General features: G+C 39.7%; 1 protein-coding gene across 1 annotated transcript in view; it reads right to left on the reverse strand.

Annotated features, from left to right (window-relative positions):
- PCOLCE2 (procollagen C-endopeptidase enhancer 2) overlaps positions 1 to 22,225 on the reverse strand; it is a 72,290-nt gene that overhangs the window by 19,087 nt on the left and 30,978 nt on the right. Inside the window, exons 3-5 of the mRNA XM_012001296.1 lie at positions 12,806 to 13,061; positions 7,025 to 7,149; positions 2,872 to 3,008 (exon numbers count right to left, since the gene is read on the reverse strand). Of these exons, the coding sequence (XP_011856686.1) occupies positions 2,872 to 3,008; positions 7,025 to 7,149; positions 12,806 to 13,061 (518 nt within the window). The remainder of the gene's footprint in view (positions 1 to 2,871; positions 3,009 to 7,024; positions 7,150 to 12,805; positions 13,062 to 22,225) is intronic.

Here is a 22,225-nt window from a genome sequence, read left to right on the forward strand (position 1 = left end):
GACTTTCTTTAAGCATAATGATTTTACATTCTGTATCTAATATTTTTAAGATATATAATCTCTGTGGGTCTGATTATAATGTTTGTTTCTACTGACTGTTTATCTTGGCTTTCCTTTCAGTTTTGTGATTTTTTGATTGGGAGTTTACATTCCTTGAAACTTTATAAGGATTCTGAAGCTTAAGTTCAGATGCATTCTTCCAGAGATTTGTGTTTTCATCTGTCAGCTCCTGTGGGCATTATCAACTTGGAAGCTTTAAACTAAATTCTTGACCTGTTTTTTTGGGGACAGTCAGGTAGTGTAAATTCTAACCCCAAATGTTGGCTGGTTTTTGGTTAGAAATTCTCATCGGAGACTATCCTTTCCTTCACCAAAAGCCAAAGCAAAAACAGCCAGTTTTCCTTATCTCCCTTAAGGAAGAGAGACCGTCTCTGGGTCCCTTTTCTATACATGCTGTGGTCTTTGCTCCGACCTCCCCTTGCCTAGACCCCGAGCTTTGTCTCTTGTCCGCAAGCACAGTCTGTTAGAATGAAGTGCTAGGCCTCCAGGAACTGGCACATTCCCTGGGGGAGCTGCCACCTTCAGCATGTGCTTCTCTCTCTGGCTTTGGACTTCTTACTACTTTTGACCTCTGACGAATTCTCTTATTTGTTGCCAACTCAGCAATGTTTTCAAAATTTTTTCTTAAACTTTAAGGAACATTGCTTAGTGTTTATGAAAAGTTTTTAAGGATATCTTATCTTGCATATTGCTAGAAAATGCAACTTGAAATTACTTTTTAAAGGTATTTGGATATGAAGAGGAGAGACATGGAAGAAAAGCTAGAGCAGGACAGAGTCAACAGAATTGATAACTCTTTTTTTTTTTAATTTGGGAGAACTTAGGTTTATAGGCTATGGGGAAGTATAAAAAGGGAGGTAGAGGATAAACATGAAGAAAAAGAAGAGGGTTAATTAATGGAGGAAAGTTTCAAGGGAAAAAAGGAGAAGGTCCAAAGGAAGACATAGATGAATATGTTGGCTTTCAATAGGGTGTGGTGGTCCCCAAAAGTGTCCACATCCCAATCCCTGGACCCTGTAAATATGTTTCTTTATATGGCAAAGGGCCTTTGCAGATGTGGGTAAGACTCTCCAGAAGGGGAGAGTGTCCTTTATTACCCAGGTAGGCCCTAAATGTAACCAGTGTCCTTATAAGAGGGCGATTTGACTAAGAAGAGGAGACAGAAGCAGTGACTGAAGTGATATGCTTCGCCAGTGAAGGAAGAGGGCTATAAGCCAAGGCATGCAGGCAGACTCTAGAAGTGGAAAAAGCCAAGGAAACAGATTCTCTCTCAGAGCTTTCAGAAGGAAACAGCCCTGCTGACACCTTGACTTTAGTACAGTGAAATTGACTTTAGACTTCTGGCTTCCAGAACTGTAAGAGAATACATTTGTGCTGTTTTAAGTCGGTGCATGTGTGGCAATTCGTTACAGCAGCAATGGGAAAATAATTAGGAGCTTAGAAATAGGCCCTTCTCTAATATATTCATCTGTAAACCAAATTTGGGTATGGTTATGCTTAAATTATAACTACTATCTTGTATGTATTAAAACATCCTTAATATTATCAATGTAAATGTAAATGAATTGAAATAGGGAAATATCCTCCTTTAACTCAAATATGTCAATGAAAAATCATAGTAATGCATATAAAATCAAGTGATGCATATAATCTAATTATGTTTAAGCAACAGAGTAGAAAAGGGTATTTAAATTGGCATAATGCTGACTTGAAGGCAAGCTGCAGTAATTCAGCTGTTGCTTTTACTAACATTGTCAGTGAAGTTGTGAAATATCTTGCACCAAAATACAGTTATATATTGGACCAGAATATAGCAGAGTTAAGTAACTTGCTCAGTGTCACACAGTTATTAAGTGGCAGAACTCTTGGCTCCATAAATGTTTGTTGAATAAATACATGGTGCCTTCAAGGTCCACTTAGCAAAAATTTGGATAGCAATGTGAGGGGGAGGCATAAGGCCTCAAACAGTCCAGGACAGAGCTCTGATAAGGTAAAATCATTTGGGTTTGTCGTAAACTTCTGGGTTTCCTTGTCTGGATCCCCAGTACTCAGCCCCCTGGTTGTTTTTATTTTATCTTGTTTTCAGAATTTTCCCATTCCACTCTGATGCTTGATCTCATTCTTACAGGGCAGTGATGTATCCAGGTACCTGGCTCTGCATCTTACCCTGGGGTATCACCAGCTCTACTTGTTTCTGTTTGGCTGTTGACACTCCTGTTAATGTTGTCTCAGGGTCTGGGTTGGCTATTCTTTGTTGGTGGTGCCGACTCCATGGTTATGAGACTTGTAGTGGTTTGGATCTGTGTCCCCGCCCAAATGTAACGTCATCCCCAATGTTGAGGAGGGGCGTGTGTGCTGGGAGATGACTGGATCATGAGGGCGGTTTCTCATGGCTTAACACTATCCCCCTTGATGCTGCCATTGCGATAGTGAGCTCTCTGCTCTCTGGTCATTTAGAAACATGTGGCACCTCCCCCAGACCTTGCTCCTACTCAGGCCATGTGATGTGTGTGCTCCCTCTTTCCCTTCCACCATGATTGTACGCTTCCTGAGGCCTCCCTAGAAGCAGAAGCCTCATGCTTCCTGTACAGTGTGCAGAACCCTGAGCCAATTAAACCTCTTTTTTTATATATAAATTACCCAGTCTCAGGTATTTCTTTATATCAGTGCAAGAACTGATTAATAGAGGACCCAATAATTTAACAAAACAACAACATAAAATTTTCCAGAAAATAAATGTGATTGGGAAACTGAACAAGAAACAAGTTTAGAGCCATAAAACTATTAATGACATAAACAGGTGCTACTTACGCAGGTGGACTATCACCACAATACTTTCCAATTCTTTCAGCATCATTGACTTCCCCGCCATTAAACACAGCCACATAATCATATCGGCAGTAGTTATCTCGCTCCACATCAAACTTCTCAAACTTTAATTCTATAAGCTTTAGAGAAAGCACAATAGAAGTGTCAAATATTAATAGCATTGTTGAATAACCTCAAATGGAATTCTTCCTCTCCCCAGATTTGGAGGATACTACAATTTTCCTTTGTAAAAAAAGTATGCATTATGTTTAAATGCTTTTTGTTGCATATTTCTTTAGTTAAAAAAAAACAACTGTGGTATTCTTTTGCTTTTAATTGTAATCTTTCCAAAAGATCATCTCAAACTCAGATCAACTCTAGTTAGGATATTAAAGTTAAGAATTCTGTTCACTTACAGCTACAAAAGTATGGGAACATTATGAAATGCTAGCAACCTACTTTAAGACTATAATTGGTTTCGGAGATCTATTGTACAGCATGGTAACTATAGTCAACAATAATGTATAATAAACTTCAAAATTGCCGACAGTAAATTTTTTTTTTTTTTTTTTTTTTGGAGACAGAGTTTCACTCTTATTGCCCAGGCTGGAGTGCAGTGGTACGATCTCAGCTCACTGCAACCTCTGCCTCCTGGGTTCAAGCAATTATCCTGCCTCAGCCTCCTGAGTAGCTGGGATTACAGGCGCCCGCCACCATACTTGGCTAATTTTTTTATATTTTTAGTAAAGACAGAATTTCACCATGTTGGCCAGTCTGGTCTCGAACTCCTGACCTCAAGTAATCTGCCTGCCTCGGCCTCCCAAAGTGCTGGGATTACAGGCATGAGCCACCATGCCCAACCAAGAGTAAATCTTAAATGTTACCACCACCCTCCACACACAAACAAAAGAATAACTATTTGAGGTGGATATGTTAATTACTTTGATTGTGGTAATCATTTCACAACGTATACATATATCAAAATACAATGTTGCACACAGTAAATATATAATTTTCACTTGTCAACTATACTCAATAAAGTTGCAGAAAAAAAGAAAAAGAGAAAAACAAGACTGTAATTAGATAATTGGATGTGTGTTGTAGTGGGAAAAGAGTCTACATACCCTAATAGAAGCTAATAGAAATAAACAGTATTATCTAAGATGCTCCTTATATTAGTGTATGTCAGGGAGTAGTAGTGTGTGTGCATATATGTGTAGGAAGGTGAGCTGAGTGGATAGAGTTGTTCCTCTTTTGAGGGAAGGAGGCTGACATTTCTATCCGATGTAAAGGAGTCAAATTTTCAGGACCAATTATTCAGGGAAGTGGAATTGACGGCAGTGTCTTCTTGAAGTATGTTTGAAATGTGTGATACCGTGCACAGCCTAATCAGGGTGTGGTTATTTTTGAAGAAGTGGCATAGGAACACTGATCTACAAAGTCAGTGTTAGGTTTTTAGTATTTCTCAATTTTTTGCACTAGTACCAATAATAGTGTCCCAAATTATTCAAGTGAATAGGAAATTTTGATTAAATAGGCAATCAATCATTCCCCATACAAGCAGATGTTTAAAAGAACATTTCCAACATGTGAATGAAAGGAAATCTCACTGGATTTATTATTACCTACGACAGCTGGTACCCAATCTTGCTGGGCAGCAAGTGAGCAAGAACCCTCCTTGCTACTTTAGGGAAGATAAAGGGCATCAATTTCTATTAGCTAAAGAAGGTGCACACACAGTACTCCAGGTGAAGATGATAATAGCAACAGCATCACAGATGGACACAAAGGTAATTTTGGCTTTGAACATAATTGCCGCGTATCTTCATACTGAACTACCTTTTAAAAAGTCAGTGCCAGTGACAGGTGAATAATGCTTATTCATACTTAACGCGGCTTTAAATTGTATTAAAATATTTCCTCTTTGGGTCCAGTGATTTCTCACCACTTACTAATAAAATGCTTTCCAGGTTATTAAAAAAATTGGTGAACTTTTTCTACTTAGATAGTCACAAAGGCTGGGCGTGGTGGCTCACGCCTGTAATCCCAGCACTTTGGGAGGCTGAGGTGGGCGGATCACGAGGTAAGAAGATCAAGACCATCCTGGCCAACACGGTGAAATCCCGTCTCCAGTAAAATACAAAAAATTAGCCGGGCGTTGTGGTGGCTGTCTGTAGTCCCAGCTACTCAGGAGGCTGAGGCAGGAGAATGGCGTGAACCCGGGAAGCGGAGCTTGCAGTGAGCCGAGATCGCGCCACTGCACTCCAGCCTGGGCGACAGAGCGAGACTCTGTCTCAAAATAAATAAATAAATAAATAAGTAAGTCACAAAAGTTTTTGCAGAGAAGATTTTAAAAAGTAAAGAAGAAGATAAAGAAAAGAACCGTGGTAACAAATGAAAGTAAGGTAATTCTTTAATAGAAGAAAATTCCAATAAAATTCCTTCAGTAGAATAATTCCCTTGCATAGAAACTATTTAGGACTTAATTTTCCCATTATATTTCTTTCCTTTGAGAAACTGCCAGTGATTTCAAACACAGTGATTAAGAACTCAACTGACTGAAGCCAAAAATCACATTAATAAAATAAAAATCAAACTTAAAATTTAAATGATCAAAGGGAAGAACAATGTGAAAAGAGATGCTTAACCATAATCTGCAAGTATAATTAAGTTGGAATTATTTGGTCAAATATATTTACAAATGTTACAGAGAAAATGATCGATACAATTTCAAGAAATACATAAAGGTTTAAATGTTTCAGAAACACAATTTTTAAAGTTACTTTAAACTATAAAACATTCAACAGACTTATAAAATCTTCCATTATTAAATAAATGGCCATATATTTCTTCTTAAAAATAAAACCAAGTTTTGGGATTATGATCAGTGTTTATGTCTGTGTGTATGTTCAAATCACTAACTTGCATGGTATATTAGCTTAAATAATTTTCTATGAAAAAAAGAAATATATGACAAACGGTATCTGTGAAAGCCATATGAAAGGTCAATTTAGAAAAGTTTTTTAAAAACAATGTCATAATGTTTAACTCATAGTGTTTGGATTAAAGTCTATAGTGTTTCTAATAGTAATAATTTTTATAAAGTCATCTTTAATGGTCCAGAAAGTAGATTTCATCTGTTTCTATGCTAAGTTCTTTCCTGCAATTAAGATGTGAAAGTGGTTCCCAGAAAGGGTAAAAAGTTGTATATGTAACCACAAATTAATAAATACTAGAAAAGTCGACCTTCTCTGTGGATTATTTTAGAACAATGAATAAAGCTTTTTGTGGGGAATCTGCACATATTTTATTTTAAAAGACAACCAAAAACACCCTAAAGCAGACCAGCGTGTTCTTTGAAGAGATAATGTGGCTTGCTTTTGCTGGCTTTGTTAAGGAAAAGCATCCACACTTTTTGATTTACTGACTAGGATAACTATTACATGGACATGATGGGTTTGTGATGTGAGCAAATGGTAACCTGAAATGTCCATGGACCCAGGGATTTTTATCCTCCCACAGTTAGTTGCTGCTGCTTATAATATCCACTACAGGGTTAAACAATCCTATGTGGCATTTGCTTACCATTTGTATTTTTAAAACTGTTTTGAAAATTGTCATTATATAGCAGGAAATTAAATCTATGACTTTGCAAGTCAAAAAATGCAAAGGCTAGGCCACGAGCGGTGGCTCACATCTATAATCCCAGCACTTTGGGAGGCCAAGGCAGGCGGATCACCTGAGGTCGGGAGTTCAAGACCTGCCTGACCAACATGGAGAAACCCCGTCTCTACTAAAAAAATACAAAATTAGCCGGGCGTAGTGGCGCATGCCTGTAATCCCAGCTACTCATGAGGCTGAGGCGGGAGAATCACTTGAACCCAGGAGACGGAGGTTGCGGTGAGCTGAGATCGCACCATTGCAGTCCAGCCTGGGCAACAAGAGCGAAACTCTGTCTCAATAAATAAATAAATAAATAAATAAATCTGGGGTTTTCGCATGAAGAAATACGTGTGTCCAGGAGCCTTCCTCTTCTTGTATCCCTTAGCTCTCGAATAGACCCCACAACCAGAGGCTCTTGAGAGTTCGTGGGCCCTTCCCACTATCTGGGCAATTCACACATGCATGCTTTCTTTACACTTCCAGGGAATCTCACCTGATTCTTTGGGGCCACAATGTGCCACACACAAGTGACTCCTGCAGGGTAATCCCGGTCTGGCCAGTTGGGGGTGTTAAAAGAGCCGGAAGGTCTGTCAAGGCGTCCTCCACAATACTGATCCCCTTCAAGTATTAAACAAGGAAAAAAGCACAGAAGTTTATGTAGGTTACAGCAATACAACCAGGTGAAGATTAGGAATGTGGGATCTTTGGTGAGAGTACAGTAAATAAAGGCAATGGCAGAAGCACTTACATTTTCTCTTAAAAATATGGTTATATATATAACCCCCCAACACACACAATGAATGATCTCCGTTACCTGACATAGAATATCAGCACAAGAGAGGGCAGAAGTGGACTCAGGGCCTCTTTTCTTTTTTTTTTTTTTCTTAGACAAGGAAGACAAAACATTTGAATTTGCACTCATTCAGAAAGCTTGTAGGCTCAAATAATCATAGAGATGTGAGGGTTCCTCAACGCACTGCTATTTAGTAAATACCCAGGGACAAAATTTGAATTAGTTGATATAGACAGCTCTCATTACTAGAAAACTTTACATGTTTTATATATATATATAGATAGATAGATAGATAGATAGATATAGATATAGATATAGATATCTTTAATAAGTTTTAAGAATAAATTTGGTTTGTAAAAATAATACATTTATAAATTTTTAGCAGTACAGGAAGGCATAAAGAAGAAAGTAAAAATCTACCCCCAAACCCCTGGTTTCAGCCACCTAAAACTAATCACATTTAATAGGTGACAAATAACATTTCAGGCATCTGTACTCATAAGTTGCACATGTACCTGTAGGTTGGCAGAAATAATGTAAGAATTATTTTAATATGAAGTTCTAAATTTAATTTTATTTGAATGTAAATAACAAAAACTGAACTGAAACTAAAATAATTATACTTTAATGGAATATTTCTTTGACACAGAATATAATCATTCTTAAACTTCTAAATTTGAGAAAATGTATTATGAAAATGGAGGTTGGAATAATTTCTAAATCTCCATTTAATGAAAAATTTCAAGTATATACAAAAGTAAGTAGAATAATATAATGTCCTCCTACATAATCCATTACAATAATTGCCATCATTCTATTATTCTATCTACATTGTTACCCACTCCCCACCACCGGCTTGCTTTTATTATTATTATTTTACAGGTTTTTGGGAGATAAATTCACATACTCTGAAATGCACAAATCTTAGCTGTACAAATTTGAAAAATGGATATACCTGTGTAAACCACACTCCTATGATGATACAGAATCCATTTCCCACTAAATTTGTGCATCCCTGCCCATCCTGCCAGTTCTCTATACTACTTTTCTGAAAAACTTCCCCGTAGATGAGTTTAAATTTTTTTTTTATTATTATACTTTAAGTTCTAGGGTACATGTGCACAACGTGCATGTTTTTTACATATGTATACATGTGCCATGTTGGTGTGCTGCATTTACATTAGGTATATCTCCTAATGCTATCCCTCCCCCCTCCCCCCTCCTCACAATAGGACCTGGTGTGTGATGTTCCCCTTCCTGTATCCAAGTGATCTCATTGTTCAATTCCCACCTATGAGTGAGAACAAGCAGTATGTGGTTTTCTGTTCTTGCAATAGTTTGCTGAGAATGATGGTTTCCAGCTGCATCAGATGAGTTTAATTTTACAGCTCCATGTAAATTTGTTCACCCATTCTCCTGCTGATGGGTTGTTTCTAGTCTGGACTATTGTGAATGAAGCTGCTATTAACAGTTTTGTACACATTTTTTGTACATGTATCTTCATTTCTCTTATATAAATACCCAGGACTGCAACTGCTGGGCCAAGCGTAGATGTAAATATTTAATTTCATGAAAAACTACTGCAACTTTTCTCCAAGTGGCTGTATCATTTTACACCTCTCTGAGTAGAACACTTTGGTTGCTTTACATTCTTGCTACCACTTGATGGTGTCAGTTTTTTTAGCCAACACGTTAGGTAAGTAATGGCATCTCACTGTAATTTTAATTTGCATTTCCCTGATGACTAATGAGAGATACTGAGTAGTTTTGCATGCACTTATTGGCCATTCATATCTTCCTTTGTGAAGTGTCCAAGTGTTTTGCCAATTTTTATACTTACTGGAATCTTTATCTTTTTATCATTGAGTTATATGAGTTCTTTGTATATTCTGAATACAAGTTCTTCACCAGATATTTCTGTGAGTATCTTCTCCCATTCCGTAGGTTGCCTATTCGTATTTGTAACCGTGTCTTTTTATAAGCATTAGTTTTAATTTTAATGAAGTTTCGTATTTTTCCTTTTACTTTCAACCAACTTGGTTTTTGTATTTCAAGTGCTTTCTTGTAGACAACATATAGCTGGGTCCGACTTTTCAATCCATTCTAACAATAACTGTCTTCTAATCAGAGTATTTAATAATTTACATTTAATATATTTATTGATCTTCTTGGATTTAATGTGCGATTTACTATTTTTTTCTATTTGTTTTACCTTTCTTTTATTCCATCTATTTTTCCTTCCAGCCTTCTTTGGGTTAGTTGGATAATTTTAGTATTCTATTTTAAGCTTTTGGCTTTTAGTGATAACTCCTGCATTTTTAATGGGTTCTCTAGGGATTATAATATGAATGTTTAACTTATCAAAATTTACTCAGAGTTAATATTGTACTTCTCCATGTGTTGTATATGTATGTGCAACAGTGTAATTACATTTATGTGTCCATTCTTTGGTTGTCAAACATATTACATCACACACTATATATTCCACACCACAGTGCTAAGGTTTTTTTGTCTTGAACAGAAACATGTAAAGAAATTAAGAGAAGAGAAGAAAAAACATATGCCCTTTTATATTTACTATTTCCAATGACCTTCATTCCTTCTGTTACTTTCATTTTACCCTACAAGGTCATTTCCCTCAACCTGAGGAATTCTCTTCAATATTTCTACTAGTGCAAGTATAAAAATGTCTTTCAGACATTTGTAGTGTTAATCTGAAAATGTCTTTATTTTACTTACATTCTTGAAGGCTGGCTATAGAATAGTGGTTGACAGTTTTATTCCAGCACTTTAAAAATACTACGACAGGCCAGGGACAGTGGCTCACACCTGTAATCCTAACACTTTGGGAGGATGAGGTGGGCAGATAACCTGAGGGAGTTTGAAACCAGCCTGGCCAACATGGTGAAACCCTGTCTCTACCAAAAATAGAAAAATTAGCCAGCCGTGGTGGCGCACGCCTGTAATCCCAGCTGCTTGAGAGACTGAAGCACGAGAATCACTTGAACCTGGGAGGTGGAGGTTGCAGTGAGCTGAGATCACGCCACTGCACTCTAGCCTGGGCAACAAGAGTGAAACTCAGTCTCAAACAAAACAAAACAAAACAAAACAAAACACCACTATGACACTGCCTTCTGGCTTCCAATGTTTCTGATGAAATGGAAGCCATCATTCTTATTACTGTTCTTCCGTATGTAATTTAGTTTCATCTGATTGATTCCAAGATTTTCTCTTTGTCTTTAAATTTCTGTAATTTAATTATAATGTGTATAGGTGCATAGGTGGTGCTTCATTTTTATTTGTCCTGTGGAGTGTGTTGATGCTCTTGACTCTATTTTTTTATTTTTATTTATTTATTTTTTAGACGGATTCTTGCTCTGTTGCCCGGGCTGGTGTGCAGTGGCGCAATCTCAGCTCCCTGCAACCTCCACCTCCCGGGTTCAAGCGATTCTCCTGCCTCAGCCTCCCAAGTAGCTGGGATTACAGGAGCACACGACCATGCCTGGCTATTTTTTTTGTATTTTTTAGCAGAGACGGGGTTTCACCATGTTGGCCAGGCTGGTCTTGAACTCCTGATCTCAGGTGTTCTGCCTGCCTTGGGTTCCCAAGGTGCTGGGATTACAGGCATGAGCCACCGTGTCCAGCCCCTCGTGACTCTGTAAGTTGATGTTCTCCACCATATTTGAGCAGAGTCAAGTCATTATATCTTTAAATTTTTTTTAACTTTATTATCACTTTCTTCTTCTGGGACAAAAATTACAGATGTTAGACCACTTGATATTGTCTCACTGGTTTCTCGAGCTCTTTTTCTTCAATCTTCTTCCTTTTTCTTTAGATTGAGTGATTTGTATTTAAGTTCACTGACTCTTTTTTTCTGCCATCTCCAATCTACTTGTGAGCACAACAGGTACATTTTAAAATTTCAGATCCTGTTTCCTTTATCTCTAGAATTACTCTATTTTTTAATAGTCCCTGTTTCTCTTCTGAGATTATCAATTTGTTTGTTTATTATGCACATATTTCCCTTTATAAATCCTGAAACAAACTTGTAATAGCAGCTTTAAAGTACTTGTTTGCTAATTGCAACATCTGAGTTACCTTGGGATCAGTTCTTATTGACTGCGTTTGTCCTTGAATAGGGACACACTTTTCCTGTTTCATTACATAACTATAGACTGGACATTATGCATGATACATTATACTCTAGAGTCTGTTGTGTTCTGATAAAAATGATTTTGTTTTAGCAGGCATTTAACTTGGCTAGACTCAAACTTAAAGTCTGTTTCCCTGGCAGCAGGCAGCAGCTGTAATCTCTCTTCAGTTCTTTCATTTTTCAGCTGATGCTTCTGTGCCAGGCCAACTGGGCTCTCCTCCACACATGTAGAGTTTAGCTGTCAAAGATTTCAGTAGATTTTATATGAATATTTTGCACCTCAATTCTGTAGCTCCCTGCCTGGATTTCTTCCCCAACATTCTGGCTACTCTTTCAGCCCCAGATGCTGTCCTCTGACCTTTCAAGAAAAATGTGGCACTACAGTCCAATCCAAAAGCAGATTATGGACTGCTCTTTGGCTGAAAACATACAAATATTGCCCACTGCAGTGATCTTTCAAAAGTAGAGATTTCTACCCTTAGGAGACATGTACTAACATGAAAATATCCTAAGACCTAGCGTTAAGTAAAAAGAAAAGGCTGTAAAATAATATGAATGTATGTCTCCATATAAATAAGCATGTGTGTGTGTGTGTGTGTGTGTGTGTGTGTATATATATATACATATTTGTTGTTGAGACAGGGTCTCACTCTGCCACCCAGGCTGCAGCACAGTGGCATGATCACGGCTCACTGCAGCCGTGAAGTCCCTGGGCTCAGGTGATTCTCCTACCTCAGCCTCCTAAGTAGCTGGGACAACAGGTGTGTGCTACCACACCCAGATAATTTTTGTATTTTTTGTATAGATGGGGTTTCACCATTTTGCCCAGGCTGGTCTTGAACTCCTGAGCTCAAGAGACCCACCTGCCCTTGGTCCCCCAGTGTTGGGATTGAGTTGGGATTGAGACCACGATTGAGTCGTGGGACATGAGTCACCACGCCTGGCCTCCACTTTTATTTTTTAAAAGCTATTGTACAAGCACTCAAATAAAAGTAAGCACACATAGAAAGGTATGGGAACCACTGGCCATGGCTATTTCTGGAGAAGGGACTATGGAGTGGTGAAGGAGTGTGTTTGTACATTTGCATGTGTGCTTATGTATGCAAGCTCCACATTTTTACTCTATGAATTTCTATATTTGATTTTTTACAAGAATGCATGTGGACTTTAAAGGCTGATTTCTTTCTTTATTGGTCTTGTCATGGTTTGATGGCATTCACTAGCTCTTTGAGAACTACTCTTAAGCTTTAAAGGAGTAAATAACTATCAGGTGCCAAGAACAGTGAACCAACATTACTGTTGTTATTGCCATTATGTGGAAACAGTACCTCTTTCGTTTGGTTCAGCAGCGGAGAACATGGCCATGAAGCCATTGCCAGCAGTGTTGGCATCAGAAATCATCTGCACCATCATCTTGTTGCTACTGGACACAAGGGCTCCAGGCCGGAAAGTGCCACAGAAGCGGCCAATGCGCTGGCCATTGGCGTGGCCATTGTACACATCCACAAAGTCATAGCGGCACAGGTTGTCACTCTCAAGGTCTATGAATCGGAAATTAAGAACGACTACTTTTCCTTCGGGAACCTGCCAAGAAAAGGGCCAATTAGAAAACTGTCATGAAAACAATATCTGAGGCTTTGACATCTAGTCACTTACTTCAGTGTGTAGATTAAAGTATAATATCCAAGATAATGCTTTTTCCTCTCTCACATCTGAACCAACCCAAGGGAAGTTTTCTAGCATATTGCATTCCTAAAAAATTTAAGTACTTATTTTCTTTTGACAAATTCCACAATTCTCCAGGATTCACAATCTTATTCCTTAAGAACTTACCTCAACAAAGCTGCAAAATATTAGATCAGTCTTATTAATGGATGAGTCATTGCATAGAAAGAATACCAGTCCTGATTGGACCTTAGCATATATCTGCATATTCTAAAACACCATGGCACCTAGAGATACTGCTTAGCAAAGAAACATTTTAAAATATCATTTCTTACAAATAATACAGTAGAACACACTCAATGCCTGTGTATAAAATGTTTCTATGAAGTTCAAAATAAAGAATTTATTTGGCAATTGTGTAGTTAATTTACAGGTAATTCACTTTGGGTCCTGAAACATCCAGATGAACTAACTATACTGAATAAACGAACTGAGTAATTGCTGAATCATCTCTTCTGAATGTCACTGAGTTTTGTGTTCACTTGTTTTCCAGGTGAAGACTTTATATGTCAGGAAGCCTTGAAACACAAGGCACTAATGAAGAAAAAGATAAGCTTTCATTTTCTCATATTTTATTCGTCATAATTTCCCCATAAAATTCTTAATGATGGTTCCTTCCTTATTCCCTGAGTAGGTAGAAAAAAAATGGCTATAAAAGCATTTGGTAGGATTCTTAGGTTACAAAAGCCCCATTTCTTTCCCAGTTCACACCACCTTTTAATTTTTTCATTCAAGTTGTTCAGTCATAAAGTCTTGATCATAATTGTTTTACTCCTTTAATCAGATGAGGTCTCCACTTAATAGTGGAGAATTCCATTCTGTAAAAACTTACATATAACAAAACTCAGTGATTAAAAAAACCAAACTGAAAAATCCAAACACACACAATCAAAAGTGGTTGGTTTATATTTATCTTAATTAACTATTTCAGACTCAAGGGTCAATAGATGTTTTGACATCAACGTGGCTTCCCCATGTTGGTAAGTGCAGTGTCATATATTTTATTTTCCTACGGTAAGATGAAGAGTTTTCAGTGCTAATTTTTGTGTCAAACACATCTACACACCTCATGGTAGAAACTGTAAAGGCATAGTCCCCAAAAGGGACATGTTTGGCTTTGCCATGGTTGCATTCTAATTCCTAGAAGCTTATCTCAGTGGTGTGAATATCAGAGTTCCAAAGAACTTACAACAGCTTAAGAAGCTAATAGCATAAAGAACAAATTAAATTTTAAACATTATCACCAAGATGTCTCTTGTAGAACTTCCTGTCTTTTGCTTTGTTTATTGTTTTGCGCACAACCTCTATTTGTACAATGATCAGAAAGTTATCAAAATACGATGCCACATCTGTAATCTTAAATATAAGCAGGCTCTCTATGAATCACTGAAAAAGTCCTAGCCATGAAAAGAATCTCAAACTAATTTGTTTTTTTCTTGCATGAACAGTGACTATTTGTGTAAATGTATAGGGGATTAAGTAACTCAAAGCTATGAAACTTGGTGAAGTCACTCCCAGAGTGAATGTGATAGAAAAAAAGGAAGAGGTCTAAGTATAGAGGCCTGGAACACTCCAATGTCATCAAGTCTGTGAAGAGGTCAAACCACAATAGAGACAGAGTCAGCAAGTAGGAGGCAACCAAAGCGTGTGGCGTCCGGAAGCCAGGCGAAGAGAGTACGTCAAGGAGGAATGAATGGGCAACTGAGTTAAGCACTGCTGCTGAGAAAGACCAGCGGATTCAGCAACACAGAAGTTGATCAACCAGAAGTCACTGGTAATGCTGACAAAGCTGTTTTGGTGGCACCATGGGGAGAACACTGGATAAGAGAAGGATCATGAGAAAATGGGGTGAGAGGAAATGGTGACAATAAATATAGACAAGCTTTTGAAGGAGTTTTGCTGTAAAGATGAACAGAGTAATATGGGGATAGCCGGAAGGGGATATGGGGTCTAGGCAGGGTTTTTGCAATGGGTGCTTCCTAAGGCATGTTTGCATGCTGATGGGAAGGATTCTGTAGAGAGAGTAAAACTGATGAAGCAAAAGAGAGGGAGGATTGCTTAAGAGATGTCCTTGAGCAGGCAAAGAGGGATCTGATCTACAGAAGGAACAGCTGTGGAGTTGGCCTTAATAGGAGCATGGACAGTTTTGCTCAGTGAGAGGAGGGAAGGCAGATGTAGGTAGGTCAGTAAATGAGGTGGTGAAAGCATATAGAATTTTTTTTCTGGATTGCTTTTCTTAGTGAAATAGAAAACAAGGTCATCAGCAGCAAATGTGGAAGACAGAGGAGCTACTGGGAATCTGATAACAGAAGAGAAAGTGAGGAAATGGATTAAGGAAATGCAGCAGGAGTACCAGGACTGCTGGGGGCCCACTTGAAGTAAATGAATTAAAATTAAGACCTCTCTGCACGGTGGAGGTATTAGTTTTTGTTTGTTCGTGGTCTTCTTCCCCAGCCACATTCAGCTCCGTGGGCGGAGGTACAGGGCAGGTGGAGAGTTGGATGTAAGCAGTAGGGGAGAGTGGTGAGCTTTGCCAAGTGAGGATATAGCGGGACAGAGGGACAAGGGAGTTGAAGACATAGGCAAGAGAATGACCCTAATGACGTGCCATGCAATCCAAACTGGGTTAGGATGGAAATCAGGACCCAGTGGGGTGAGGACAGTAACAACCAAGACTGTGGTGGAGTAAGGACAAAGTAGCAGTGGAGGTGGGAGGCTGAGGAATTATGGAGGATACGCTCTTTGGCGGAGAGGAGGTTAAAGACCTGAGAAGATCACCCATATAGATACTGAAATTATAGTGGATTAGGACAAGGAAGAGTGTTGAAGACAGTGACAGTGAACCAGGAGTTAAAATTTGCAAGAAGTGAGGAAGACTGTCCTGGAGGCTTTAGACGATTTCAATGAGCAGAGGAACAGGGAGATATAATCATGTTTCATTGGCAGGTTCTTAGTCCTCTGACACTATTTAGACAATTCTGTCGACTCTCTCCTGTAGACAGGTGTTGAAATTAACTACAGGACTTGGATGCTCATTCTCAATAAAATAAATCATTTGTTCCGAAAAGTTTTGTACCTGTTCCCATGGCAATGAAAATTTGAGAATGAGACACAGATATGATCATCAATAGAAACTGGGTTACATCATTGCAATTTTGAACACATGCTGACCCGAACAACCCCGGCAAAGTTTCTTTTGAAAGAAGGATGCAGAGGTAATCTCTACCCGTGTGAGTCTCCTATAATCAGAGACAAATGTCATCTTGCACTGAAGGCCAGAGAGAAATTCTATTGCAAATGAGATGCATACTGCTGTGAACCTTTTCAGTATAACACAACATCTGTTCTTCATTTTTATATGAGTGATCAAGATTGTCTGATGCCCTCTGAAGCAAGCTTTGATAAGAGCTCCTGATTGTCATTCTAAAGGACTTTAGAAAGAATATTCTCTGAAGATGGCCTTTCCACTTAGAGAATCTACAGTTCGTATCCTTGAAGTTTCTTTGTTAAGAATGGCAAAAAAAAAAAAAAAACCAGAAAGATACACAGAATAATATAACACCTGGATACCAAACACGAAATTGACTTTTGTTAACATTTTCTTAATATATTTTTTAAGTCTCCTTTAATGAAGTAAATAAAACATTTCAGATAAAAATAAGATTTCCTTTGCCTTCATCCCAGGCCCCATTTCCTCCTCCTTCCTCAGAAGCAACCACTGTTACAAATTTAGTGGGTTTCCTTCCATGCTGATCAAAATATTTGTGTGTGTATGTGTGTATGTGTGTGTGTGAGTATATACATACACACACACACATAAATATGTATATCTATAACATAAATATTTATGTATACATTATGTATACATGCCTGTAATCTTAATACTTTGGGAGGCCAAGGCAGGAGGATCGCTGGAGTCCAAGAGTTCAAGACCAGCGTGGGCAACGTAGGGACATCGTGTCTCTACAAAAAATTTAAAAATTTAGCTGGATGTGGTGGTGCATGCCTGTAGTCCCAGCTACTTAGGAGGCTGAAGTGTGAGGATTACTTGAGCCTGGGACATCAAAGCTGCAGTGAGCCATGATCACACCACTGCACTCTAGCCTGGAGGACAGAGAGACCCTGTTTTAAAAAGGAAAATGGGATAATGTTGTACATATAACTCCACAACCTGGGCATCCTTGAATTTTCTGGCTGAGGAAGAAGAGAAGAAGGAAAAATAAAAATACATAGGACCTTCACAAGCTATTCCTTCCACCTGGAACATGTTCCCACTTCTGCCTTTCTCTCACTCATGCTTAGGGTCTCAGTTTCAAGGTCACTTCCTCCTGGAGACATGACTAGACACCCCCAAACCCCAAGGTGGGCTCTGTCCAATTAGCAGTGCACCCCTCAGGTCTGTGAGCACGGGCAGGCTCAGCCCACTCACTCACTGTATGTTATGAAGCTCAAGCTCGAGAAGGCAAGGATCCTTTCTGCCTTGTTCACTGTTGCATTACCAGGATCTGACATGGCCCCAAGTTGAAGCTTAACATTAAAAATATTTGTTAAATGAATAACCCATTAGGTACTCAACAAATCACCAGTTTCCTTGCACAAATCACAGACAATATACCTACTGCTGGCTCTACCTCTTTCATTCTAATATATCCTGCCTTGCCTGGCAGCGGAGCTCCAAAAGACCACCCTCTTTTCTAAGCCATTCTTTGCAAAAAGAAGATGAATATCTTTTTGGAAACTTTATATTTCAAATCTCCTGTAAATGCTAACACTTAACGCAGAAACTCAAGGTGCTTTTTTGGTGGCAATCAGATGAAGCTACTGTTTTGTGAGATTATATTGACTTGGGTATTCATTATCTGCCTGCAGAAAAACAATTCGATGTTTGTGTTTTTTCCTATCAACAGCAAAGTCCTGTGTGGGCCAAAACCTAGAGCTTCCACAGTGACCTCAACTCACCCCACAGCTCCTGGGATGTCCTCACTGTCACAGGCAAACATGCCAAGGCTCTCGATGCCGGGGCTCCTGCCAGAGGACAGAGGAACTGCATTTTAAGCTGATGGTTTGCATTTTTAGGACACTATGAGCGAAATGAAAATAGGAGGCCAGCTTCTGTGTGGAGGAGTGCGTTTCTGCAGGAATGGGAATGCTCCTTTGTGTCTGCAGCTTTTCCTCCCCAAACACATCATTTACTACTTGGATCAAAAAGAACTGTGTTTGCAGCACATGTGATTTTTTTTTAAGCCATCATTCTAATCTTCTACAATTTCCCTCTTCCACAAACAAACCTTTGGGAACGTGCATTCTAAAATGAAGACCACAGTTTATCTACGTAAAGCTCGAGGCACAGCCACTCAGTGTCACCTCTCTCATGTACCTCCAAAGGTATTCCAGAAAGATCTATAGACAAGTTATGTACAAATATTTGGCAGTCTTTCTAGAGGGGGATAAATCAGAAGCTTACAAGATCTTATTCATCTATATTCTAGGTACATTTCAATACTACTTTTTTAAATGTAAATCTTATACATGTTTAAAAAATAAAACATATATTGATTAGCAGAAATAACGTGATGTTTTGAACATTTTCTTTTGTTTTTGGGGATTTCACCAAAAAAACTTTACCCCTGGATGTCCAGAAGGAGCGTGGAAACTCCCATCCACCTTGAGCCCAGCATGAAGACACCAGTGGAGATAACCACTGAAAACCACCCAAAACTTTCCCGCTGCACTTTAGAATACAATCTTCACCTTAATTATAGTTCACACTCTTACTGAACATCAGGTGTCAGGTATTTTTCTATGCACTATATACTCATCACTTCATTTAATCCCTTACAGCAACCCTATGAAGTTGGTATTATTATTAGCCCAACTTTACAGTTTACAGGTGAGGAAACTGAGGCACAGAGAGGTTAAAACACTGCATGATATATCCCCTTATCTCTCATCTTTCTCCTTCAAGCAACAACTTGGCTGTCATGCCACTTTTCTGTTCAAGGCGCCCTCTGAGCTGGTTTCTACCTAAGGGCCTTTGCACAGCCTGGTCCTCTGCCTGGCACAGCCTTCTCCCTGATATTCACGGGTCTGACTCCACCTCATCATCTAGGTCAGCTCAAGAGTCACTGTTTCAGAGAAGCCTATCCTGAGCACCCCTAGTCACTTAGATCACACAGCCCTCTTATTTCTTCACAGATTATTTATCATCTGTCTCACCATCAGAATGTAAGCTACAGAGAACAGTTTGTCTGTGGGTCTACAGTTTGTCCAATGCTTGGCTACTATAGATGCTCAGAAAATATTCACTGAATAAATGACTGGGATCCTTATAATCTTATAAAAAAAATAGTGCAGGCCGTGACTCCTCTTACTAGCACATACCTTTATATAACAATGTAAACTCACAAGCACAGGGCAAGCATCATTAAGATCCTTACAGGGAGGAAGAAATGGCTGAGAGCGGTTATGATGACTTGCCTAAGGCCACCCAGAAAGTCAATGGCAGAACTCAGGTCACCTGATTTCCACTTTGCTGTGTTTTTCCATGACCTGACTGTGGCAGAGGCTGAGGAGATGCTCCCAAACCTTGTTTCTTCTCAGGTCACACATGGAGTCGACATTTCCCAGCCTCCCTTGCAGTTAAGCTGGGGCCATGAGTCTGGGTCCTGGTCAATGGAATGTGGATGGAAGTGATGCACCCATTCCCTCCAGCCCTAGCCTAATACACCCCGTGCAATCCTTTTGGAGTTCTCTTTTTGCTCTAAGGAGGGGATTCAATAGAAGAAACGTGGAGGTGCTAGAAGACAACGGAGCCACACAAGGAGGAGTCAGTGCTTAAAGGAGAGCTGCCCAGAACAGCTCTCCCACTGCACTGGACTGTGTTGCATTAGGCCACTGAGACTGGGGGGTTGTTTGTTAGAGCCGTTTTGCATTTTGTGTTAATTACCCTGATTAAAAAATGGATAGTGACATTCACCAGGTGTCCTTACCCAGCACCTCTGTAGCAGGTAACTGTATAGACACCCTTGTTGTTTGGGGTCCCTACAGGCTCTCTAGGAATCAACAGTGTGACGTGGCCACCAAGGAAGCCGACACAGGCTGTGTGAATAGTAAGGGAGGTACCAGCTTTGCCTAACTGTAGACTGCTTGGAGTACCATGGGCTGAATTCAGGTCAAAGCACCTCACTTTTGAGTAGACGTGGATGATCTGGAGCCACCACAAAGGTGAGAAAATTCAGAATCATCGAGGCACATGCTGTAATTTCCATGGCCGCTGCAAAAGTGTAACTAGGCCCTCGAGCCCCTGTTACCATCTCTGAGTTATCACCCCTGAGTCCTTTATCTGTGGCTGGTCAGCTGGGGTGACAGGCAATCAGCAGCCACTAGTACTTCTTGAGCTGAATGAATGAAGACTTGGTTACAAAACAAACAAGAGACAGGACTTCAGGTTACGCTTCTTGTGCAAATGCTGCCTAAGCATGAAGAAGTCAGAAAGATCCTGGCTGGGCCAGGCCCTGCCCTTCGGCAGGGGGAGGGTGTCCAGACTCAAGTCCGCCAAGTGGAAAGGCAAATGGGAAAAACGTGAAGGAACAACAAAGCAGAACCCGGAGAAGCAGGAAGGCTACGGTAGATGCAGCAGGATGAGGAGACAGGCAATCGTGCCAAGAGCTGCCGCCTTAGGTTTTGGTTGGGAAAGAGACAACGTTGAAAATGAAGAGTATTCCTTTTCACATACATTTGTCTTGCAGTTTTCCTTTGGCCAATGATACCCTGAGATCCTACGGTGGACATTAGTGGTGGCAAATCTTCTAGCAAGTTATACATTCCTCATCCACGTTCTTGAGAAAACTGGAAATTCACTACTCAGTTTTTCTCTAAACAGGAGCTTTTTTTTTTTTTTAAAGCCATTTGCTCCTGAAAGGGTTTACAGCAAAACACTTTTTAAAAGCATTACCAAATGATAAGATAAAGAGCTGTGGATACACACCGAGCAATGAATTTCAAAAATACTCTAGGCGAGAGCATCCAGGATATTCTATATACTCTATAGTAAGAGTCCCCATTTCCCAATCCATCGTACATGTGCAGTGAAGCTGTACTTTCCCATGCTTCCCACTGAACCAGCTGGTGTGAGCCTGGTGCTTCGGGCACCTTACCAGGCCTGGCATCAATCACAGCACTGGCACCTCCTGTGGCTGCAAGGAGCAGCAGCAGCAAATGCTCAGCCCTCCACAACCTGAGACTGGAAGGAGTAGCAGTATCTAGTGGCTGAAGCCCAAGCTGTTTCATGTGATCAGTGTGCGCCCCGCCTGCTGTCCTTGAAAGGTGTTAGTTGTGCTGGGAAAGGAGAGACAGGTTATCACTGGTTGTCTTTCGCATTTGCCATGTGTTGAAGGAGAACTCTGGGCACTGCATATGTGTGTGAAACACTTCTAGACAAGACCATGGTAAAAGGTGGAAGTACTAAGTGAAGCTCTACCAAACCCATCCTAGATTATTTTAAAGCAACTATTAAGAGTAATATTTCTAAAGTCCTTAAAATGACTATAAAAAAGGGAAAGAAGGTAATACTTATTTTAAAACAATGAAAAATCCGTGACAAACGGTAAATCATATGAGATGCCCTGGATGACAAGTACACTTCAGAAGTGTTCAGGACAAATGTGGACACAGGGCCACCCTGGCCTTAGAACCTCTAGGCCTCTCCTCTAATGTTTGAAGCTGCCCCATTGAATTCCCAACAACCACAGGTTGAATGAATAAATAGCTGTTGAATGAATAAAAGAATGAAAGAATAACAGAAGGGCTCCGTATTACCTGCAGAATGAAGTCCAAACTCCTTAGAATCATAGGGTACCAGGCCCACCCCAGGCTGACATTCTGGCCTCATCTACCCCCCAGCCCTTTGTCTTGGGATAATTCTGTCCATCCTCAAACATACCTGGCCCCTTTCCTTTCCCACCTCTGTGAGGTCGTATGTAAATTCCCTGCCTGGAATATTCTTTCTTCCCTTCTCAGACTAT

The sequence above is a fragment of the Mandrillus leucophaeus genome, unplaced genomic scaffold, assembly GCF_000951045.1.
Source record: "Mandrillus leucophaeus isolate KB7577 unplaced genomic scaffold, Mleu.le_1.0 Scaffold1176, whole genome shotgun sequence".
Taxonomy (NCBI): Eukaryota; Metazoa; Chordata; class Mammalia; order Primates; family Cercopithecidae; genus Mandrillus; species Mandrillus leucophaeus.